Raw genomic sequence first — 25,589 nt, 5'->3', positions numbered from 1 at the left:
GTGATAGGGAACATGCTTTTTAGGAACATCAATTCTTCCCAGTCAATCACATTTAGATAGTTCCAGTTAGTGAGTAATTCCATCAAATTCCCTCTTGGTCGACAATAACAGTGAAACTTCACATTTTTCATAACATTCACCCTCATTCAAATGTCGTCCTGCTTCTTTCAAATATAGATTTCTATCCCAGGACCCTATCCCTCCACCTTTATCCGCTAGCCATGTTATAATGGAGTGGTCAGCTTGAAGATTTTCTAATGCTGCTTTCTGTTCTTTGGATAGATTCAAAGTGTTTTCTCTATCATTGTTGCTCGACAATTTCCGTAGATCTTTGATGACAAGTTCTTCGAAAAGGCAGAAAGTAGATTTTACTTTGAAACCACTCTCTCCAGGATGCTGGCAGCCACAAGCATTTTTATGAATGGCTGCCGAAAAGTAGCCACTTGAAATGATTTTACATTTTTTTTCAGTTCAATATGTTTAAATGAATAATATGGTGCCTTTCAACACCCCAAACCCTGTATTTTGGGATGTTCCCATATTTAGTTCTCCATATACATTTAAACTTTAAATGATAGAACTTCTTGATTGATATACACTGTGGAAAGCCCATTATAAAATGGCACCTGTTTTAGTAGTAATTTGAGCGCCATTTTAAATTGCAATCATGTCACTGCAAATTGAACTGGTCAGGTGATCTGGTTGTGCCTTAAGGGAACGCTATATAAATTGGAGTCTGGACAAGTTACAGTGAAATTACACCTGTCAAAGCCCTGATGTAAGGGCGGAACGCGTGGTGACTTTAGGAGTGCTGACTCCTAGACCCATGATTCTCTCGGTAAGTCCATTGTTGTCATTACGAGTTTGGAGGCAGCCATGGTGCCATTAGCACCATGGCTGCCTCCAAAGTCTTGTCAGGGTTCACTGAATGGGGACTTACCGGGTCATTCCAACCTTGGAGGACCCGGTAAGTCCCCATTCAAAATACCCTTCCCCCATTCCCATTCGAGCCCCCATAGGGCTCAATGGGAATGGAACTAATAACGGGCCCGCAAATAGCGGGCCCTTTATTAGCTCCCTGGTCCCTTAGCGGCTCCCGCTAAGGACAGCTGGTTTTACCCGCCGGCCTTAGTGGGACCCGCTAAGGGGCCTCAGAATGCGGCAGTAAGGGGTTAACGGCACCAGCATCCTTACCGGCGCCGTTAACCCCTTACCGCTGCACTCGTAATGAGGCCCCATGCCTGTAACTATGGTACTTTTTTGTACTGAAAATGAATACATTTTGAATATATATCTGGCAGAGTGAAGAATGACCAATTTTGTATAAAAGAACTATTTTATTCACATTTATAATATCTCTGTTCTTCTCTCTAAATCACATTGTTCAAGCACAGTTCTCATCTGCAAAATCCTGCAGTACATCTCACTAGATCAAACAAAATTCCAACACATTGGTTTGGAAAGGTACAGAAAAAGCTTAAATCAATAAATCAATCATGTGCATCTCAATATATATGACAATATTCAATGCAAAGCCCAAAAAATAGCATCCATGAACTAAAGAACCAGAGACCAGCATCGCACACTATTGAAGCAAGCTATTACCCATTGTATCTTAAAAAGCTATTAAGGTCACGGGCAAACTGGCAAGGGGTACAAAGAGGCAATTGCCCCCCAGGCTGGCTTGGCTGTTGCCCCAATGGGCCAGATCTCCAAAATGTAAAACAAATAATAATAAAAGACGACATCTTTCAGGATCTAGCCTGCCACAAAGGAATTCAGTGAAGCACAGCCTGGTCAGATTCTGTGTAAATGGGACTAGGCATTCATCTTGATTTCAGCAATGTAGCAGATGTGCCTGGGTAGCGCCCACACATGGGCCGCAACAGTGAGTGAGAGGAGGATAGGCTGCAGGGGCATGTTAATACCGCTCAGTGGCAATGTATGCATTTAACTAAAAGATTCTGTGACCCTGGATTGTAACGTTGGTACCACTGCTCCCCATACACCATTGGTCTGTCAACAGCTTATCACGACTCATACTTGCCAAGGAAGTAAGGGTCCATATCTTATTAGAATGTGTCCTTGGTTTGATTCTCTGTGATTGCTTCCCTTATATTCTGGTGAATATCTTGATCACCAGTGTGTTCATACAAAACAAAAGGTACTAGCATCCAGAATAGCACCCATGGATGTTACTTATATAGTGGTTATAGAAATTGCTGTTGGACTGTTTGTGGTACTTACCTTAGGACACAGGTATGGATATTGAAAGCCACACATAGAAAGATGTAATATACAGGTATTCAGTATTAGAAAACAACTAAGGGGGTCTTTCAGAGTTGGGTGGATTTTTAATACAGCTGAAGGAAGTTACCAGCTCCGACCGTGGTATTTCTGGTTATCCGCCGTACTCAAAGTTTACCAGCAGCAAAGGTGGTGTTTCTAGAATACACCCAGGGTTATTTCAGAAATACCACCTCTGATGGTGGTAATGTAAAACATGTTTTTAACATTTTCTTTCAGCCATTGTGAAGGGAGAAATTGATTATGTACAGTAGTGGTTCAGACCACTACTGTTGATTTTTGGTATGCGCAAAAGGGTAAATTCTGGCCCTTTTATGCCTTGGGTAAGGTGGTGAGAGGAGGTAATCAGAGATGCCCACTTCTTTACTCCCCCAACAGGGCCATTTGTAAAATCGTGTTTCTCTCTATTGAAGGGAAGCACCCGTGCTCTGTTCTGTTCAATAAAAAGAAAGATTTAAAGAAATGTGGGGTGAATTTCAATGCTTTACAATTTATTTTAAGCATACTGGTGAAAAGGCAGGATGCCAAGTGAGGATCTTATGTTGTGGTGGGTGGGTACACAAGGTGCACATATGGGTCTTGTATAGTGGGCTAACGAGGCAGGAAGCCAGGTATGGGTATTTTGCCATGCCAGCTCAAGTTTCTGAGAGCAAACCCAGACCCCCTGTTTCAGCAGTGGCTCTGCTCCACCAATGAATGATTTCATTTTGCCACCTCTTTACATTGCTCTAAAAGTAAAGATGGGATGGGAGGAGATGTAGCCTTCCGTCAATTTACAAACTGTAACACATTGAAAAGTGGGATTAAATCCCAGCTTTTCCATTTTACCAATTCTATTATCCGTGTGAAATTGTTTTACTATGTTTGGTATGTGTGAGAATTTCCAGAGGTCCGGGTCTCTTAGGAACCACAAACATAACTGAAAAATAGGTTGCAATAAAGGAAAGTAATGTCAATAATGTCTACTATATGTACTTAAGAATGTGTGGGAGGGGCAGAGGTTGGTATTGAGATTACTTGGTTTGAAAGTTGGAGCTGCTGCACAATGGACCAGAAAAGGTAACTTGCCCCCCATGACAAATGTTGCCAGTCCCCCCACCCCTGCTTAAGGTGTAGTGCAGAGCTCACACCACCTGTATCCCTGATAGGATCACATCAAGCCAGCCATCCCTTGTGTAGTGGCTGGTAGCATATTTATAGTGTTTTCCTGCTTGGAAAGCCCCATACCATAAATTGATGTCACTTGGTTGGAGAATCCCTGGTTCTGAATGTAATTTGCACTTGGAAATTCCTCCCTCATTTGTATGATATAGGTATAGAATATTATGGGTTTCTCCCCTTAGCTTGTTGCCGATATATTAGACCTTAGCTTCTTGCTAAATTATCAAGCCCCCACTGGGTGCTGATTTATCTCTGAAGCTTCAAGCTAAAATATATACATGTCCTTAAGTCAAGGACTCTACGTCATGGGTCGTTGTGTCTTGGTTCTTAAGCAAAATGCTGCTTATTCCTCCAACATGGACATTTCAGTGGATTTGATCTCTCAGCCTACTCATAATGGCTATCGGTTATATGTAAGCATATGGGGTTAATGTCCTGGCCGGCTCAAATCAACACATGTAAGCGTGTTTGCACGCATGCATGTATGATATGATCAAGCTGCTTAGCGCTTTGCTTGATAAATGGTTACTAAAAAAGATAAATGAATGAAAACACACAATACACTTCATTCTTGCTATGTAGTTGCTTTTCAATACAGTGATAATATAGAGCTTGTGGAGCCGCTTTGAACAATAAGGCGCTTTTATAATTCTGCTGTTTGTAGCACTACTGTTGCTATTCTAAATATTGCAAATATTGTATGCTTTGCAGTCTAGACTGCCTTTTAAACATGTATCACACTTTTTGCGCTCTCTTTTCAAGGCTCTACATTCTACTCTGCCATTTACAGCCAATAGGCCAATGCTAGTTCTGCTATTATGAAGGTATATTCTGAAATGAGATGGGGCTTCACCTGTTGCTCCTACCCTGCCGGGCAAAATGGAGTGAAACACCATGACATCTCCAGGGGGTTTTAAGACTCGAACATGTTTAGTGCACCAACATCTGTTTCTTGGTGTTAGTGTTCATTAGTCAGTGCTAGGGATTCTCAGCGTTAGGGTTAGATTCTCAACTTCTGAATTATTGTGTGTGTTTATGTAAACTGTGCTTTGTTTTGGTAACAAAATGCTTCTAACATTCGGTGCACTGATGAGGTTTTTCTCCAGTGCGTATGTGCTCATGACGAGTAAGATTGCCTTTTTGGCAGTTATTGCATTGGTATAGGTTTTTTCCTGTGTGTGTTCTTCGATACAACAGAAGACAGTTTTTGTGACTGAAGCATTTCTGACAGTCAATGCATTGATACGGTTTTTCTCCTGTGTGTGTTCTCTCGTGACCGTTAAGAGTGCGCTTAAGACTAAAGCATTTCTGACATTCAGTGCACTGATAAGGTTTTTCACCTGTGTGGGTTCTCTCGTGTTTAATAAGATCGCTTTTATGAATGAAGCCTTTTTGGCATTCAATGCATTGATACGGTTTTTCTCCTGTGTGTGTTCGTTCATGATAAGTAAGGCCGCCTTTACGCCTGAAGCATTTCTGACATTCGCTGCACTGGTGAGGCTTTTCTCCTGTGTGTGTTCTCTCATGCACAATAAGTTTGCTTTTATGACAGAAGCATTTCTGACATTCGGTGCACTGATAACGTTTATCTCTTCCTTGCATTTGCTCATGCAGAATAAGACTAGACTTCTGACTGAATCTTTTCTGACATTCAGTGCTCTGAGAAGGTTTTTCTGTCATCAGCATATCCATGTCTGGTTTTGCTATGGATACCCATACAGTGTAGGACAGCAGAAGGCATGGGAGACACTTGCTCATAAAGGCCTACAGACTCAATAGTGCAGTTTAAGTTATCAATGTGTTGGAAACTCACAGAAATGTAGCTTCAATGTGAGCATATGTGTGGAACATCCCTTACCAGACAGTGTTTCCTATTTCTTACCTTAATCCACATCACATGCCTGCAACCCTCTGTATTCAGTCTTTCCATTTAATTATACCTCCACCCTCAATATTTCTAAATAGCATCCATAAATCTATCACCTTGCTGTACAGTGTTAGGTTGTTTGCCAGCTAGGTTTGATCTATACAACACCCAATACATGCCCAAAATAAACTCATTCCAGGAGGAGGGTACACATGGATAATACTTAGATGTAATCGCTCGAAATAGCTGCAGTGCTCTCTAGAGAATGCTTACATCTTCTCAAATGCAGCTTCACTCTGGATTGAATATATTGTTGCTTCCTCTATGGTCAGCTTCTATAGGTTGCCCCATATACTTCACTTGATGGATCTGGCTCTACTAATGATGACCTGATCATATTATCCTTGGATGTGCTCTCTCACGGTAAACCTGGTATTTTGAGAAAAGATGTTCTGAAAAGAAACAGCAATGAGGTTTCTCTTACAACCTATTGTCACGGGAGATCAGATTTAATTTATAACTGAGGTGTCTCCTGTGTGCTTCACAAAGATACAGTCAATATCCTGCTTCAGTTCATACAGCTAATGGGCTGTGCTGTTGGACTACTTGCTCTACTGTTGGACTTCTTGCTGTACTGTTGGATTTCTTCTTGCTGTGCTGTTGGACCTCTTGCTGTGCTGTTGGACCTCTTGCTGTGCTGTTGGATTTCTTCTTGCTGTGCTGTTGCACAACTTCTTAAGGTCGGCTGGTGTACAAGCACTTAGCTTACTGTGTACTTAACTTATAATTAGGAATCATTGTATACCATGTAATTATTCAGATACCCATGTCAGATTACTCATTTTTTTAGTGCTTCAGAATGTATAGCTGAAAAAATATGTTGGATTGAAGACTTCACTTTTTTAAGCAGTCCTGTTCTGGGCTCTTCCAATTCCTTCCTTATCACATCTGACTTCTGGTTTCCTTTTCCTTCCAAATAAGCCTTGTTAGGGTGTTAGTTTTAGCACGTCAATAAATCATCATTTCATCTTGTCTGGCCTGAGACAGTCACCTGTAGATTGAAAGTGAAAGGTTATGTTTATAAATGTTCAATTGTAGCTAGAAACAGCATTATAGAAAAGCAAGTGCTTTTCTATATATTAAAACAAACAATTTTAATGTTTCCATTCTGTACACGTGGGAGGTGATTAGAGTACAGTAGAGCGTGCCAAGGTTCTGCAAAAAGTAACGCCGATTTCTAAAGCAGTAAGAAAAAATAATAATAAATCAGTCACCCTTTCTTTGTGACACTAAGAAAGAAGCAAGGCAGAATGCAGCCAGCCCACTGCATCAATGTAATCCTCCCACAGGACAGTCTAGGGCCACAGTCACATTTCTGTCTTTTGTTAAAACAATAATTTAAAGAAATTTTATTAGGCTGCAGTGACCTTAATAACCCCTTTCAGAGATGCAAATAATTGAGAGAATAATGTTGCCCAATGACTGTTGATAGGATTTGGTGATGTTATGTCACTCGCTTTTCAATAAATAAAACTTAACTACCCAGGGCACATGCTGCATCTCCATCTCCTTGAGCCCTCAGCTACATACCCCCATACCGCATACCGCATACCGCATCCGGGTTCCCTGAATGGGGAAATACCAGGCCATTCCAACCTTGGAGGACCTGGTATTTCCCCATTCAGGGAACCCATCCCCATTCCCATTCGAGCCCCCTTAACCCTTTACCGCCCAGCTCAGAATGAGGCCCATATTGTGTTAGGTCTATCACAATACTAAAATAAAAAATAGGGGTATAGATGTAATCAGGTCAACTATAGACCAATTGCTCTCCAAGATGTGAGCAGCAAACACTTTGCATCACTAGTTCTCAAAGAGCTGGGTGAGGGAAACCAGAAGACTGAAAAAATCCAGATTAGGAAAAAAGTGTAAGTCTTTGAATGGTTTTATTGTGGTCTCCCTTCGGCGGCAGGCATGGTACAAATGGAACTGTGAATATATTTGCAGCCGTCATTGACCTCTCGGCAAAGTATGATTTAGTGAACTTCTTGCTTTTTGGTCACAATTAGTGGGATGGGGATTCCCGGAGGCTCTACTGAGAATCCTTATTCAACTCCACTCTGCAGCGTACTTTCAGATCAGATTGAATTGATCAGGTAGTTTGTCAAAAAAGATAGAGACACAGAGGGTTGGAACAGGGGTGTGTAGTTGCCCCTTGCCTGTTCGACGTGTATGTTTAAGATCTTGGAAAAGCTTGACAAGGTACATTATTTCCCACCTCAGTAGGGCTATCTTTGGACAAGATGGTAGCAGATACGGACCACATTATTCCTTTTGGTCACTACTCATTTGGCCTACAACTAATGATTAAAATGCAGAGAAAGGTCTGGGAGCCCCTCTACAGAGAACAAACATGGCCAAATAACCTGTTCTATTGGGAGTTGCCCACTCGGAAGGTTCTACAACCACCATTTAGCTCACTGTACCTTTGACAGAGGAGAAATTTCCATTTGCATATCAGTCTTTACCAGCCCAGAAGGGCAGTACAGCACTGAAATGCTAGGCAATTCTCCTCTGAACAAGAGTACCAACAGCAACCCCAGACACGTGTTTCGTCCTAGTCGGGCCTCATCAGTGAGGTCAAGCTGTGCCTTTGTCGGTTTGTCAGTTTGGGCTTAGGGTGTGTGGTTTTTTTATTGTGGGTTCCACGATCCATACTGTCCATTGCTTGCCTCAGATCCGGGGTAGGTTGAGAGGTTGGCCATTTTATGTGTGTCTCAGTGAATTGAATAGCCAGGTTTTCAGAAGGTTAGGTGGTCTTCCATCATTCTTATTTCCTTCGGTATTGAGTTCCATAGTTTGGCTATCAAACGGGAGACTGTGGTTCGTCAGAAATGTTCTTTTCTCATAGTCATTTGTTTCAATGTGGATGTCGTTGGTTGATCTTGGCTTGGGGAAATTTGGCTCCTTGTTTTTGTAGTGATTTGTGAGCTATGCAGAGGGCTTTGAAGTTAATGCATTATTTTACTGGAAGTGTAAGACATACAGTCCCAATAAGAATAATAGAAATATAATACCCACAATGGACAGGTCTATCAAATGCAGCAGACAATGATGCCGGCAATAATCTCAATGAAACCCCTTTAGCTCTCCTAATATATAAGATCCAGTAGACAGGTACTCCAGGGAAACCCTATAATGGGAAGAAAACCCTGTCGTGTGGTCGTACATGTACTGTCTCCCCCAATGCAGTCTGCAGAGGATTTCTGCCTTAGAGCTGGAGCGGAGCACAAACACGGAGTGCTATGCTACCGGAGAGAGCTGGAAAAGAAGACAAATGGGTAAGGCTATGCTGTGGCGACCGTATACACGTGTGGCGCGATTAATGATATCAAGGAGGCGTTACCATGGACTCGACTCTGCAGGCAGGGAGAGAGGGACCATAGCGGTCTTGCGAAAGGTAAGGAAGGAAGGGTGAGTTTGGAGAGAGACAGAAGATATGTTGTTAGGAGTGAACAATAAGAACATAGAAAGAAACAAAGTGTGAAGTCAGAATAATAGATTTAGAGTCAAACCCACAAGCGTCTTGCTGAGCATTAGTAATTCGCCACTGTTCCCGCTTCCATTGCTCAAGTAGTATCCCCATACTGTGATGTCGTGGGAGCCGCGTCCTTCTTCGGCATACCCCCACAGGAGGAACTAGAACTGTGCATGGCACTTTGGCTGCCATGTTGGAAGGACACACTACAGAGTAAAATGAGGAAATCCTCCTCCCCCTGGTCCAGAGGAAATTCTGGCAAAAACGAGAAGTAACAGTAGGCCCCTTCCCAAAAGGGGGGACAGCCACGGGTTGCCTGGATGAAGGCCGTGAAAACGCTGAACAAAATGAGGGGCACAGACAGAAGAGGCATACTCCCAAGAATGATTAGCTGGGTAATTTCCCTTCCAATCCACCAGGTATTGAAGACGACCATGAAAGTACCTGGAATCACATATCCCGGACACCTCATATTCAGGTCCAAATGATGTAGGAATGAAAGGAGGACGAGAATGAGTCAGTCTCTGAAAGCGATCCGGGACATCAGGCCTTAACTGAGACGTGACACTCCGGGTGCAGCCTAGACCATGTAGCTGTAAGTTTCAAAAGAAAGGCTGTATGTCCTCTGGTTGCAAGGATTTCAAACGGACCAAAGTACTTGGGGGACAGTTCAGATGGAGTCAAGCGAAGAGGGAGGAATCGAGAAGACAACCAGATGCTATCCCCTGGAGTTAAAGAAGGAGAAGCACTACGATGACGATCCACAAAGCAACGGCTCCGTTCCTGGCCCGCCTTTAGAGCTAATAGGGCTTGTTTATGGCCTTGTTGAAGATCAAAAACCAATGCATCAACACCAGGGAACTGGGTTGTAGAAACTGAAGCAGATGGAAAGCATACAAGTTGGAATGCATATGAGACAAAGAAAGGGCTATTACACAAAGATGAATGTGAAGCATTGCTATATTCAAATTCCACCAGCAGGAGGATATCAGGCCAGTTATCGTTTACTGCGCATACGAAAATCCTTAGATAGCCTTCAAGAGTCTGGTTTAATCTCTCTGTTTGCCCGTTTGTTTTTTGTGGGTGAAATCCAGAACTTGAGGCCCTCTGGATTTTGAGTGTTGAGCAGATTAATTTGCAATAATTAGATGTATATTGAGGACCCCAATTTGAAATAATCCTTTCAGGGAGACCATGTCAGATAAAGATGGTTTCAATAAATGTTCTGGCTATTTGGGCTGCTGCAGGACCTCATCTCAATGCTTGAGCCATCTTGGTAAAATAGTCTACAGTTACCATGATAGTGGTGTTTCCCTTGAAATTAGGTAGGTCAACAATAAAATCAGTCGAGATGATTTGCTAGGGAGTTTGGGGAGGTTCAGGAGGTACTAACTGACCCAATGGCGGTTTTCTGGGTGTCTTCGTCTGTTGACATATGTAGCATGAGGAAACGTAGTCCTGAAGGTCAGAAGACATGTCTGGCCATCAAAAGTATTGCCAAAGTAATTATAGTGTTTTGCGATGACCGGCCATAGCGGAATCATTGCACCATCTTATCGCTTCTTTCTGCAACATAGGAGTGGGAAGGAATACTTGATGGTGGCAAAAATAGAGTCTATTGTCCAAAGTTAACTGATGTTTGTCTGCCATCTGCATACATGTGTCATTGTGGGTATTGGTGTCAAGCTTGATAGCTTGTGAGAAGTCATGGACACCATGAATGAAGGTAGCTCTTGGGAAGAGTCTTTCTGACTGAAATCTTGAGATGTGTGTCCGCGTCTTTCTTGACCAATCATCTGCCATTAAATTTGTGTTCCAGGGTATTACTGTAAAGATAATGTTGTATGGAGAAATAAAGTTACCCAGCAAGCTTGATGGCTGTTTCGAGTTTCTGCATATTGCTTAGTCTTCAGATTTTTATGATCTGTTCTTACTTCAATGTTTTGTTTGGAGCTCAACAGACAATGTCTCCACTCTTGAAAATCTTGCTTGATTGCCAACAGTTCCTTTTCCAGGACTGTGTAATTAATTTCTGCTGGTTTTAAGGTCTTAGACATGTAGGCGACAGGAGATTCTTCCCCTGTCTCTGAGACTTGTTTAAGTACAGCTCGGAGAGCAATATGGGTGGCGTCAGTCTCCACGATATACCCTCTGGACTGATCAGGGGTTTTCAACACTGGAGCTGATGAAAAAGCCATTTTGGAGGGATTCAAAAGAATTGGCAGCCTCAGGCGATCAGATGAATTTTGTTCCTTTTTTCAATAGTGCAGTCAAGGAAAGAGTGATTTTCGAATATTCTGAAATACATTTCCTGTAAAAATTAACAAAAACCAAGAAAGCGTTGTAATTCTTTTACCGATGTCGATGGGGACCATTCCAGAACTGCAGACACTTTACATGGGTTCATGGATATCCATTGGTGGGGGTTGATAGAACATAGCCAAGATAATTCACTCTTTCACTACTAAATTCAAACTTCTACAGTTTACAATAGAGATGGTTCTCCTTCAGACGTTGCAATACTGCTTGTACTTGACTCGTATGATGAACTGGGTTATGTGAAAAAACTAGAATGTCATTTAGATAAACGACGACCGAGTGAAGAAGGCGATCAGCAAATAAATGATCGATAAACTGCTGGAAAATAGCAGGAGCGTTTGATAGTCCGAACGCCATCACCCTGTATTCAAAGTGTCCAAAGGGAGTTCGGAAACCTGTCCTCCATTCCTCCACCGCCCTTATTCGAATGAGATGGTAGGCACCCCTAAGATCAAGTTTGGTGTAGATATCTGCCCCTTTTACAGCCTCAGGATATTGGGAATCAAGGGCATGGGGTACCTATCAGGAACTGTAATCTTGTTCAGACCCTTGAAGTCTATACATGGACAGAGTTCATCTGTGTCCTCTTTGGGAGTAAAAAACAGGGAAGCCCTCGCTGGAGAGGTTGATTCAGTAATCAACCTGTTCTTCAAATTGATGCTTAGGTATTCTTTAGGGACCATCTTCTCTCTCTCAGACAATATAGACATTCGACCAAAGGGTACAGGTTGATTAAGTAAAAGATGATTACACAATCATCCCTCCTTTGACAGGGAAGTACCTTAGATTGTTCTTCTTAGAATACTTCATGAAATTCCCAATATTGCCTCAGGAGTTGGTGTATCTTCTTGATAAATTTGGGAACAAAAATTTCTGACGGAACAGTGGAAATAGATTTAGGTTCGGTATTTCCAGAAGGCAAGCAATGGTTCACACAGTGTTCTGACCCCAAAAAGAGTGTGTTTGCCCTCCAATTAATATATGGGTTATGTAAACGAAACCATTGAAGACCTAAAATAATAGGATGATGTGCAGCTTTAATGATGTCGAAAGAAACAATTTCATGATGAGAGGTATCCGACATTAGTAAGGCTTCTTTCTGTTTGTGAATGGGGCCTGATACCAGACAGGTCCCTTTCCACTAGAATATGTATGTCTTTGGACACACTAGGAATTTTGTTCATCTCCGCCCAATTGTCATCTACAAATAGACCCGCTGCTCCACAGTCTATCAGTGCAGGTATATCTTGAACAATTGATCGGGAGAATGTTAAACTGATCTTACTCACCGCCATATGGAGGTTAAATGACTGTGGTGCTCAAGTCACCGAATTTAATTCCTGGCAACCCATTCCGCTATCCCTAATCGTGGGTTCGCCTACGATTGGGAGTTGGCATTTCCCGAGCGCCTTGGTGGGGGCAAAGGACAATATTTTACCAAGTCAGTGTTTGCAGCACAATACATACAAAATCCCGAAGATCTTCTCCTGCTGCGTTCCTCGGCTGTGAGAAGACCTCTTGCTACACCTAATAGCATTGGTTAATCTTGGGCTACGGGTTTAACTTGGGTTCTTGAGGTGTCTCTGGGAATTCCTTCCACCCTTATGTTTCCTATGTTCTACTAGACGTTCCTGCAGTCTGTAACCCAGTTGTATCGTAACGGAAATCATTTTGGCTACGTTTGCAGCCCAAGTAACTTGTGCGACCTCATCCTTCAGGTCTTCATTTAAGCAGCGCCTAAAGAAAGTATTTAGGGCATCCTCAGGCCACGCGGTGTCTGCTGCCATTTGTTTAAATGTAGTAATACAAGCACGTAAGTGTGTAGACCCCTGTTTCGGATCCAAACGTTGCTCCTGAGCTGAAATAGTCACCTCTGGTCTTCCAAACATGGCTTTTAAACTGTTAACAAAGACAGGGTGTGAATCAAGAATGGGGTTGTTGGTTGTTACCAAAGGGGTGGCCCAAGGATGGGCAGCTCCCGCTAGATGGGAAATCATATGGCCAACCCGGTCATGATCAGTGGGGAAATATGCTGCTTTCAAAGTAAATTGTATGGTACAAGCTTCGAGAAATTCCTTTAATTTATGGGGTTTACCATCGTATCTACCACCTAGGGGAGGTTGTGGAGGCAATACTGCTGCACTAGGGGGTCTAACCATTTGCTGCCATAATGCAATATTCTCCTGTTTAAGTGTTTGTACCTCGACAGTGCTATTCTGTACAGCAGACACCAACTGTTACACTTGATCCATTGTCGGGATATTAGCGTTGCGATCTGTTAGACATACAGTCCCAATAAGAATAAGAGAAATAGAATACTCACAATGGACGGGTGTTTCAAATGCAACAGACAATGCCAAGTATCTCCCTGAAACACTTGCAGCTCCCCGAATATAAACGTTCTGAGAGACAGGGACTCCAGGGAAACCTTCTAATGGGAGGAAAACCCTGTCGTTTGGTCATAGATGGACTGTTTCCCTCAGATCAGTCTGTGCAGGATTTCTGCATTTGGCTTGATGCAGTCTGTGGTGGAATTCTGCCTTAGAAATGGAGCGGAGCTCAAACACAGAGCGCTATGCTACTGAAGAGCTGCAAAAGGAAACAAATGGGTAAGGGTATGCTGCGGCGACCGTATACACGGTTGCTGCGATTAATGATATAAAGGAGGCATTACTGTGGACTCGACTGTGAGCAGGGAGAATGGGATCGTAGCGGTCTTGCGAACGGCAATGAAGGGTGAGTTCTGAGAGAAACGGAAGATATGTTAGTAGGAGTGAACGATAAGAGCATAGAAAGAAACAACTAGGGAAGCCAGAATAAAAGATTTAGAATCAATCTCACGAGCGCAGAGTACGAAATTGAGGGGAGCTGGGAGCTATTTAGCTCCTGCTTGTAGCCTAGTAGAGCCTGGCTACTTTGATACTATATTCTACCAGGAGCTATTTTTGGCTCTCCAGGCCAACTGGTTCCAAACAAGAACACCTATAGGAATATAATTCTGTTCATTTGGGACAATCTATAAATAAACATTAGGGCACGTCTATATGATATTTACAGCATATGGGGTCATAAATGATGGCCAAAATGATATGCTTCAATCTTATGTGGAAGTTAGATTTGCAGAACGCTATGTACTAGCTACTTGTTCCCCAGTGGTAGCTCCTGGCCCCTGTTTTATGCTGGATACACAAGAGCTGCTTTTAGCTCCTGCTTTTCCAATCTTAATTTCGATCCCTGCGAGTGTCTTGCTGAGATTTAGCAATGCGCCAATATTCCCGCTTCCATTGCTCAAGTAGATTCGGATCACCATACTGTGATGTGATGGGAGCAACATCTTTCTGCCAGCATGCCCTCACAAGAGGAACTAGAACTGTGCATTTGCGCCTTGGCTGCTATGTTGGAGGGACACACTACAGAGTACAATGAGGAAATCCTCTTCTACCTAGTCCAGAGTAAATGCTGGCAAAAACGAGAAGTAACAGGAGGCCAGTGAAGGCTTCTTAGGGCTGTTGTGATGTGTTATTTTCTGTTAGTCTCAGGAGTAGACTTGATGCTGTATTTTGAATGCTTTGGAGTTTATTTGTGAGGCATTCTGGCATTCCAAGGTAGAGGCCGTTTGCGTAGTGGAGTCTCGATAGCACCAAGGAGAGGATTGCGAGCTTTTTGGGTCTTGGGTTTAGGTTATCTTAAAGATGAGTTGGGTATCGTCTGTGTAGTTGTAGACAGTCAGTCCATGGGTTGGAAGGAGTTTCATTAGGGGGGCATGTAGATGTTGAAAAGGAGTGGGGAAGAGACAAGATCCTTGTGGTACAGCGTAGGTGATGTTTTTGGTATTAGATGTAAATGGCCGCAAGCATGTTCTTTCAGATTGGTTGGTGAGGAAAGATTTGAGCCTTTGTAGAGCGAAGTCTTTTATATTGCCTTTCTCCAGTTTCTGAATTAGTGTTTTGTGTCCGATTGTATTGAAGGCAGCTGATAGGTCTAGTAGAATGAGGGCCGATCGGGTGCTGTTGTCTGCGTTTAGGTTTAAGTCATCCCATATGGATAGAAGTGCTGATTCCATTCCTCTCATGGGTCTGAAGCGGACTTGTGAGTGTCTAGTATTCTGTTGCTTCCTACATGTTTATGTGGTATTTGTAGATGTAGTTTCGCTGGTTAGGGTAGGTTCTGTAGTTGGTGGGATCATCAGAATTTCCTGTTTTGTTTTTAGGAGGGGCTTGATGTATACCGATTTTGAACGTTTTAGGTACTATTCCCATGTTTATGGATATGTTCATTAGTAGCAGGAAGTATAATGGCTGGTTTTCTGTGTTGAGGATTTTGTTTGAAGATGCCTGGTGGGCATGTGTCATTGGGGGTCTGCTGAGGTTGTGGTCTTTTATTAGTTTGTTGAAGTTTTCTTTGTTTAGAGGTTCAAATTGATTGAGTGTTGTGGTGGTTGGTTATTGGCTGATTACTGGCTATTATGTATTTGTTATTTTTGTAGGGTGCTTACGTCAATGTTCTGTTGAATCCCCTCTATTTTTGTTCTTAGGTAGTTTGTAATGTTGTTACATAGGGATTGCGATGGTATGACCCATTTGTTGCACGATGTTCATTTTTTCATTTCTTTGAGGATTTTGAATAATTATTTTTGTGGGTTTGTTGCTGATTGGATTCTAGTCTTGTAGTATACCTTTTTTATTTTTAGGGCTGCCGATTTGTACATTCAGAGTTGTTGTTGTATTTGCTTTTCTCTGATTGTTTGTATTGATTGCTCCATTGTTTTTCTAGTTTGTGGTTTGTTTTTTTATGTTCCCTCAGTTCTTCTGTGAACTATCTTGATGTAATTTCTTTGCTGTGGCTTTGAAGGGTTTTGCAGGTGCTAGTTGGTCTAGGGCCTGTGTGATCCAGGTGTCGAGATTTTCTTCCGCTGAGTCTGGAGTCATTCTGTTTAGCTAGGAGAAGTTTTGTTTGGTTAAATCTATTGCGTTTTTTAGGGTTTCCAGGTCAAGACTCTTCCAGTTTCTTTTGTTAGTAGCATGGAGTATTTCGTTTCTGGGCATCATGCAGTTTGGGATTTTGATGTGAATGGGATCAAGTGGTGATCGCTCCATATGATTGGTACCAGTGGGGCGTTGGTCGAGAGTCCATCTCTGCAGAAAATGGTGTCCAATGTGTGTCCAGCACAGTGGGTGGGTCTGTTTGCTATTGGTTTGCAATGGAGGGTTTCCAGTAGGGCACTGAAGGAGTTTGTTGTGGTTTAGTTTTCTCTTTTGAACCGGATGTTGAAATCCCCCAAGACAATTATGTTATCATGGTAAGTGGAGAGGTTGGCAGTGGCGTCAGTGAGCTTTGCTGCAAAGTTGGGGTTGTAGAACGGTGGTCTGTAGATCAGAAGGAATGGTAGGTTGGCCTTGTCGTTGAGCTTGATGTTGATTAGGAGTGATTCGATTTTCTCTGTTGGAGTAGTTTGAAGTTGTCTGGAATGGCTTCATGGGCGAGTGTAAGCAAAGTTTTCTTGAAGAGTTGGTTGGTACCGCCCTCACTTCGGATGTCATACATTTCTTTTTTGTGTTTTGCCATGTATCTTTCGTCGAGTAGGCTGAAGTGTAGAGTGTGTGTTTTTCCTTGTTTATTGTTGTAAATCCTTTCCCATGTCTCGGTTGTGGTGGTTTTTGTCGGGTTTTCAGTTCTCTCTTGGATGAGGCTGTTATTTGTTGAGTGTGTAGTTGGGGCCTTCCGACTCTTCGTTGGACAGTTCCATTAAATTGAGGGATGGGTTTCTTTGTTCTGGTTTGTAGTGGTGGGTTGCTTGTACGTGTGGTCTTTTTTCCAGTCTTTGGTTATGTAAGGGGTGCTAATGGTTAGGGATTCTAGAATTTCTGGGTTCTAGGTGTTGTGGTGTGCGGTTTGGTGGTCTGTTGGGGTCCTACATTGTTTGACATGTATATGGTGTTTGAGTAACAAATGATAAACAGTGAGTGCCTAAAAATCATAGCAACAGAATTTTGTTGTGGGATTGGGTTCTCACAAAGATGGTTTATTTTTCAAATTGTAAGATTGTTTAGAAAGTCTCTTAAGGCTCCAAGAACAAAACTGAATTGTTTTCCAAAAAGACAGATTCAGATGCCAATCAAGACAAATGACATGTCAAAATTAATGGCAGCATAGCCCAGAAGAAATATGCAAGTTAGCAAAACTAAAAATTGTTAATTAGATGCACATTACAAAAAGGTGTTTTATTTATATTGTTAGGTGGCAATGTTCTGTTTTTGATGAGCTTTTGAAAGATAGTATGCTTTTTCAAACTTGCACACAAAAACGGCAGGCAATACTGCTTGCCATCGGTTAAAACAGCCTGAGATAGTTTAAAAAATTCCACTGATACAAAATGGACAACCGCCAAGACATTAGCTGCATCATTGCACTACAATTGTAAATAGCAAGCTACAAGCACCAGACAGGCAAAAATTAAAAAGGTTCCATTTACATTTTTTGCACAACTTACAAATTAGCTTAAGTCCAGAGCTGGCCTAGTCTGGTCAAAGAGGACATCTACCACCCAAGGATTATTTTTTTAAATAATGAGTTATGATCAAATGTGGAAATTTACCAGTGGCTGGGAACCTCCTTCTCACTCATGTTAAAGAACAATGGCAAGACATGCCTTTATGGGAGATTGAGAATACAGCCAACCTTAATTTAAGTTTTAAACAAAGATCTGCAGATAAGAGCAGACATGGCGCACAGGAGCAGCCAGTAGGAGGCATGTGGAGAGACCCGAAGACCAAGGTCCGCAGATGTTACCAGTTACCAACACACTAGAAGTCGTTAAAGATGAAGCTTGGTGTAACAGTGTACAAACAGCCCTCATAAATAAAAGATAACTCCTGCAGAATAAGATCAATGCTCACCAAAACAACCTCTCCAAGCATATCATGACAGCATCCAATATGGAGAGCAAAGACCTCAACCACAAAAAACATTCTCGTTCAGATAATTAACTGAGTCCGAAGTTCTTGATGTCATGAGGAAAATCAAACCTTCCAATTGCAAAGGCGAGGCCTGCCCAGCTAAACTGGTCAAAGAATGTGCAGAAACGCTCGCACCCTTCCTCAAAACGTTAATCAATACTTCATTCAACTCCAACTCAGTCCCTGACAGCCTAAAATAAGCCTGGGTCCGCCCACTTCTTAAAAACCTTCACTAGACCCTGAGATAGCCAACAACTACAGACACATCACCACCGTCCCGTTCCTGCTTAAAATTTTGGACAAGATTGCTCATACTCAAATCCAGCCATTCCTGGAAGAGAATAACATCATAGGTAAAAGGCAATCAGATTTCCGGCCAGGCCATGGGACAGAATCTGCCTTACTGGATCTTAAAATACAACTTGGCGACATTATCGACAAGGGCAAACCAGCACTCCTACTACTGTTGGATCTATCCGCTGCCTTTGATCGTGTCAACCATGATACTCTTTGTAAACAGCTAAAAAATGACACCCATTTTTTCCCCCCAGGCCATAGCCTGGATTGAGTCCTTCCTCAAAGGGAGACTTATGAGGGTAGTCTCAGACTCTGCCTGTGCCGCACCCACTACCATTCACTGTGGAGTCATGCAGGGCTCATGCACGGCACCCACCCTCTACACTATCTTCACCCTCCCACTCTTCAATGACCTGATCATCGCAGCATAGCCTATACTAACTATGCTGACGATACACAAGTCCTTCTCCCACTAACCGGCTCCTACGAACAAGACGCCAAAGTCCTAACTGAACTCTACACAGCCATCCAAACATGGATGGCAGCAAAGGGTCTTTGTCTCAATGGAGATAAAACTGAGATCCTCCTGGTAGGCACCAAGGAGACACTCAATAAACTCTCCACTCAATACTCCACCTTCCACATTGACAACACACCTATCACTGTATTGCCATCAGTTAAAACACTAGGGGTATACCTTGATTCCTCCCTGTCCATGACACGCCAGGTCAATGCTATCGCCTCCTCTGCCGCATTCACCACTAAAATTATCAATGCTGTCAAACCGTTTCTATCAACCAAGAACTGCCTCACCATCACCAGGGCCACAGTCAGCACTAAACTAGACTACTGCAATGCCCTCTGTCAATGTTTTTGGAGGAAGTACCTAGGAAAACTACAAGGCACACAGAACAACGCCCTTTGGGCGGCACAGAGCATCCCTAAAAGGAACATACCTCCCAGGCTAGGAGAGAGGCACACTGGCTGCCGGTCAAACAGCGCATCCTTTTAAAAAAAACTTGCCATCACACACAAGTACCTCGCACACAATGCCCCACCCTACCTATCGGAAAGGATGACCCCTATCACATCCTCCAGACCCATTAGGTCTCACCCCGCCAATCAAATACACGTATCAGCGTTTAAAAGAGCAAAAGAAGGAGGCTCCAGCTTTCAACACCTAGCACCCAAAAACTGGAACGCTCTACCCACAACACTGGGAAACAAAACATCATATACAGCATTCCGTAAAATACTAAAAAGCAAACTATTTGCCTAATGCTGACTGCCAACCTTCCCCTTCCTATTCTATTTGCAATGTCTGTCTAGCAAATTCCTCCAACTAAAGTAAATGTTCCACTGTAACCAAGGAACCTGGACATTCACAATGTCAATACTTGTATCCTGAAATGTCTTTAACTATGTAATCAAGCAAGAACTCTGTAACAGCGCCGCGATGTCCCAGGGCCTTTGTGTGCTTTATAAATTTAAATAAATAAATGTGAGGGAGGGGCTATACCAATGAATCTGGCATGCTGAACATGGCCATGATACACAGGTGAAGCTAAAACTAGCAAAATTTTAAATGAAAGAGGGCATCAAGTGACATTTTCTACATATCTTGCATACATATCCAGCATTACGAAGCGCCCAACTAGTAGCACAAAACAATGCAGAATACCATAAGCAATGCAAAGATTTTTTAATCAATATTTATTTATTCTTATTTGTAGAGCGCGCAACAGCCCGTGGGCATCGTGGCGCTTGTTACAGAGAGTGAGCAAACGTAGTTACATGGAAAGAAGCATTTTACAGTTTTGCATTTTTCAGTATAGAATACACTTTACATTATGAGGAGCATTGGGAGATAAGTGGTGTGTGTGAGTGTGGGTAATTAGGCGTTAGTTGAAGAGGAAGGTTTTGAGGTTTATGCACTCCTAAACACAAAGGGCTATTGGTGACGTACTAATAAAGTAAACAGCTTCTAGTAAGAGAAATGCAAGTAAATGTTCAAGCATGGCAAAATGCAATGTATATTATGCACAATACGAGCAATATAGAAAATGTGCAAAGTATTTTGAAATATACAGAAAAATCCCACAAGTGTGATTTTCTGATTTCAAATACCAAGCATAAAAACTGAATGCGTATAAAATGTTGTTCCACATTTTTAATGCTAAAAATTATTAATTAAATTCCACGTAAAATAATATGCAGGACTAATCTGATGATAATTCAGATTTAAGTGGAAAACTAACAGGCCTGGTGAAAAAACAACATCCATCTTAGTAACCTAGAAACTTGCAGCCATCACTGAAGAAAACTGTTGTGAACAGATTGGGCGACAGGGTTCCTTGCATGTCGTCCTGAGAGGACAAATCTATTGCTCTGCAGGCCTAAAATATAAGACCTTAAAGTCTTGTTTAAGATGTAGATAAAACTAACGGCTACTACGCACAACATGACGCAGCAAATTTTTCAAAGTTGGTCTGTTAAAACATAAATGTCTTTTCAGTTTGATTACCGGAAAGGTATTTTAAGGGTAGTATATTGTTTTTCTTTAAGATTGTAACATCAATGTAACACTGAGAATGCACAAAGCACTTTAGGTAGCAACATGAAGCGTATGCTTTACCTCATGTTTATGGTTTTAATGTTGAATGCAAATGCAACGCTGCTGAACGGAAGTGGCTGGCTTCTAGCACATCCTCTGACAAACTGGCCTGCCTCCTACTCCTACTCCAAAGGCAGTACAGACTCTCCTTCCGCTCCAAGAAACGGGCCATATCCAATCCTGCATCTCTGGGGTGTGAGAGAGGCATGGTATTAAGAGAGACAAAGACACACATACTGTTCGTTTTAAAACCTTTATTTAGTAAGGTTCCTGGGTTGGTGTAATGCCTAACTGGCCCTAAATCTAAAGGGATGGTTCCCTTAACTGATTTTTCTAATGGCCGTTGCTGTCTAATAGTCCAAAATGAAAGTCTGTCTGTGTCTGAACCTATGCTTGCCCTCCCTCTTTACAAAAAATGTGTTAGGAAGTCTTTAAAAAGTAAAATAGTGGTTCAACAGAAAATTGGAAACCAAAGTTTCAGGTGATCTTCTCACCAGGTGCACTTTGGTCAATGTCACAAAAATGAGTTCAATCAAAAAAGGGTTGTTCGTATGACCTTCTCTGCAGAGCCCTTGCAGTGGTTTCAAATACCTCCAGTGCCTTTGGCTTCCTTGGGGTTCCCTTCCCCAAGCTTCAACTCCTTCAAGTTCCAAACACCACAAAAGAAACATAACAGTTCCTTTTGAAGCTTCTCAGGGTACCCTTCTCCAAGCATCAATCATTTGAACACTACAAAAAAAACAATAAGTCTCCAACTTGGTTGGGCCTCTCAGGGTTTCCTCCCCAAGCTCCCCTTTCAGCTTCAAAAACCAGTTCAACTTGTCAGGATGTACCTTTTCCTTATATACAGTTTCTCTTGCATGCAATCCTTCCATGGGGGTAGTATCAGAGGCTTTCGAAAACACCTGGCTGTTTGCTCTTCCTAAGTGCGACCACTCTGGTCCTTTGCCGCTCTTTATTTCTTACACTTGCTTTCCTTTGTACTTTTTATCTTTAGGTGCTTCCTGCACCTCTTTCACCTATCTGTGTTCCTTTCACTTTGTTGTGCACACTTGCACTGTCTTTGTCTTTCTCTCGGTCCTCCTTTTCCTATCATGTCGCTTGCACACTTCTTTCACTCTTCCGTGCACAACTGCACTTGTTTCCTTCTGTCCGGGTCGTTTCGCACCCGTTTCCTTTACTCTGACCTTCGCTTTTACTCCTGCGCCGCTAGTGTGCCTTTTCCTTCCTTATGTGCCACTAGCACGCTTTCTCATTCCTTCCTCTTTCCTTGTTCCTTCCGTCTTACAGTCTGTTTCTTTAAACTGTCCTCCTCGCTTTCCGCTCCGTGCTGCTTTCCTTCTCCCTTTCCCGCTCGAGCCAACCCGCATGCTCCAGAGTTTCTTTCTCTCTCATGCAAAGCTCACTGGGTAGCGTAGCACTGGCGAGCGGTCTCTCCTGGATGCTTTAGGTCAAGGTCAGGGTCTCACCATCTGCCCTCAGAAACCGTTGGGCCTGGCCCAAGGGGCCAAGCACTTTTCTGCACACTGCCAGCAGGACATGGGCAGCCTCGCTAAGGCTCTCTGGAGACATGGCTCCCTAGCCACGCTGCAGCCCTTCACAAACAATGGGCTAGCGTCGTGGCACGCCATTCTCCTCCAGATCCTTTTTTTCTGCAGCTCCCTGCTCCTTGGTTTCTCTGGTCCACTATGCTTCCCCAGCTAGCTCATTCACCAGTGTGAAACCATACCTTTTATAGTGGCAAGAATAGTCAAGTGGAGTCAGGTGTAAGGGGTCATTATTAAATGCCTGACCCTACCTGACTATTAGTGGGGCAACTTGAGTTATTTCTATGTTAGGTTTCCCTTACTTTCCCCATGTTGTTTCTTTGGGTAATCTTTCCTGCTCTTAGTTGCCTCCTCCACATCTCAGTATTTGTTGGAAATGGGGAAAAGGGGATGGGGTGAGATTGAAAATACCCCATGAAGGCTGAGGGAGGTGGGTATTATTGGGACTGGGGAAATACCATGTCTCGCCCTTGGGTATCCTCCCAATCTCTTGGGACCCTCCACTCAGCTGATCCTCCCTCTCTTGTCGACCCCCAGGGTTGGTATCCAAAAGCCCTGGCCAACTGAATGGAAGCTCTCCAGAGAGTTGGTGGGGGAATACCATCCGGTTTCTAACAGGGGCCACAAACAACATGGCTGAACTTTTCGAAATCTGCAAGGAACTTGCAAATCCTACTGCAGTCTCCACTTCTCCTCTTCCCTCTCAGGCCCTCTGAACAGCATTGGCCACCCATTTCACAACCAAAACTCAGGACATCCTGTCTTCTCTCTTCTCTATGCCACTCCCTCCCCTGCCTGCATGCAAGCCTCCTCCTGCCCTCCCCCTACTCTCCTCCTTATTAACCATAGCACCAGATGAGGTCACCAAGATAGTCTGCTCTATGAAAGTCTCTTGCAAACAGGTGCTTCCCTGCTCATCTAGAAGTATCAAGGACAATATTGTCTCTCTCGCCCACTCCTTGGCAGGGTTCTGTAACCACTCTTTTGCCACTGGCTCCTTCCCCTCAAGTACCCCCTTGTGCACCCCCTCCTAAAAAAGCCATCTGCTGACCCTTCCTGCCTGGCTAACTACCACCCTATCTCCACCACCCCCTTCTTGGGAAAACTCCTGGAGAAGTTGGTCTTCTCCCAACTAATCCATCACACTGAATCTGCTGACTGCCTTAATAACCACCAGTCTGCCTTCAAAGCAGCCAGAGGCACGGAAACTGCTCTCCTGAACACCCGTGATGACTTGCTCTCAAATCTCGACTCCAACTCTCCTTCTGCCCTTATTCTCCTCGATCTGTCCTCTGCCTTTGACAGGTCAATCATTCCATCCCCATAAATCGACTCCATGATACACTGGGCATCACGGACCAGGCACTGGATTGGTTAACCTCTTTCCTCTCGAATCAGCCCTCACAAGTCCAACTGGGCCCTTTTCTCTCCTCTACCTCACTCTCAACTTGTGGCGTCCCTCAGGGATCTTTCCTCTTGCTGCGGCTTTTCAGTATCTATCTTGCCCACGAGATCGCCCCCTTCTCTCCTCATTTCCAGTGTTATGCTGATGACACACAGCTCTCCTTTAAGCTTCCTTCCTCTTTCACCTTTCCTTCCTCTCTCATTCCTGACTGTCTGACTGCTATTCAGGCATGGTGTGCTGCTAACAATGTTTGCCTTAATACCAGTAAGACAGAGATCCTTCTCATTGGGACTCCTACTCCCTCCTTCCCACCTACACTCTGGCCGCCCTCCTTAGGCCTCCTCCACTCACCCTCATGTAAGGCTAAAAACGTGGTGTCATCTTAAACTCCTCGCTCTCATTCGCACCTCATATAGCTGACCTTGCCAAGAAGGCCCACTATCAGCTTCACCTCCTAAGAGGCATTCTCCCTTTCCTCACCTTCCCCCAGAAACTCAATGGGCCTCATTACAGGTCAGGCGGTCCGGAAATAACAGTGGCGGTAAACCCGCAGCCACTGTTAATTCCGGACCGCCCGATCCTGACTCCTGCAGGCGGGAGGTGATGTTCCCGCCAGGTCTGACCTGGCGGGTTTAACACCGCCCGCCTGCAGGCGGACGTGGAAACACCAGCACCAGGCTTTCTGGGGGCTGGGACTTCGCTATATTCAACTCTCTCTCCCTAAATACCTCCCGGCTAGAGTCCTTCGGTCCTCTAGCTCCAACTCTCTGCAGATTAGACGTTTCTCCAAGCAGAGAGGGGGGGGGGTAGACGTCGCTCTTCGTTAGGAGCCTCCCTCTGGAATGGCCTCTCTGCCCCTCTCCAGATCTCCTTAAGTTCCGGAAGCTTCTCAAGACCTTCCTTTTGTCCTCCTCATTCCCTCTCCTCCTCCCTTGCTAGTCTCCTCCTGGCGCTACGACTGGATGCATCTGTCCCTTATGAGTCACGCCGGGGTCAGGCCCTCCTTTGTCCAGTCTTCCCCTTGTACCCCACCCTACCAGCACTTGCCCTCGGGCACCCTACCCTGACAATACGTCCTAGGCCGGTGCTCCCCCTACCATTTACTCCTACCAATTCCCCTGTGGGACTTGCCTTCCTGGGCACTCCTAGGCACTTGCTCAACCCCTTGAGCCCCCTCCCTCCAGCACTTCTTCCTCCTTCAACCTCTCCCTACCCCATCCTTTGCCCTCCACTTCCCACTCCCCTAGCACTTCTTGATACTGCAATTGCATGATCCAAATGTCACAAGGCCTAGAAGGACCGTTATTGTTATTTCTCCTAGGCTCCACCCACCCACCTTTTGTCTTGTGGCACCTGGAAACACTTTCTGCTGTATAGAAATGCACCATACAAATGCTCAATAAATAAATACATAAATAAAAGAACAGATTAATTACTATTTTAGAATTTTTCCGATAAGGTGTAACAATGGTGTCATGATTTTGTAGTCCTTTTGTACATTTTGTAATATTCGTGATGATTTTATAGTACTATAACATGAATTATGTATTTCTGTATGTGTAAAGTTCATAATGAACT

The 25,589-nt window shown here is 43.5% G+C and overlaps 1 protein-coding gene across 3 annotated transcripts in view; it reads right to left on the bottom strand.

The window, feature by feature from the left end:
- Positions 1–1,317: 1,317 nt before the first annotated feature.
- LOC138489280 (zinc finger protein 300-like) overlaps positions 1,318–25,589 on the bottom strand; it is a 35,671-nt gene continuing 11,399 nt past the window's right edge. For 2 of the 3 annotated variants that reach the window (XM_069616980.1, XM_069616981.1), the window contains one exon: positions 1,318–6,386. In XM_069616980.1, the coding sequence (XP_069473081.1) occupies positions 4,540–5,226 (687 nt within the window). In that variant the 5' untranslated portion in view covers positions 5,227–6,386 and the 3' untranslated portion in view covers positions 1,318–4,539. Of the gene's footprint in view, positions 6,387–21,080; positions 21,217–25,589 lie in introns of those variants that run through there. The other variant, XM_069616982.1, reaches the window with a different exon arrangement.

The sequence above is a fragment of the Ambystoma mexicanum genome, chromosome 9 (assembly GCF_040938575.1).
Source record: "Ambystoma mexicanum isolate Mex_15411 chromosome 9, UKY_AmexF1_1, whole genome shotgun sequence".
Taxonomy (NCBI): domain Eukaryota; kingdom Metazoa; phylum Chordata; class Amphibia; order Caudata; family Ambystomatidae; genus Ambystoma; species Ambystoma mexicanum.
This window is presented reverse-complemented; position numbering and strand designations above follow the sequence as displayed.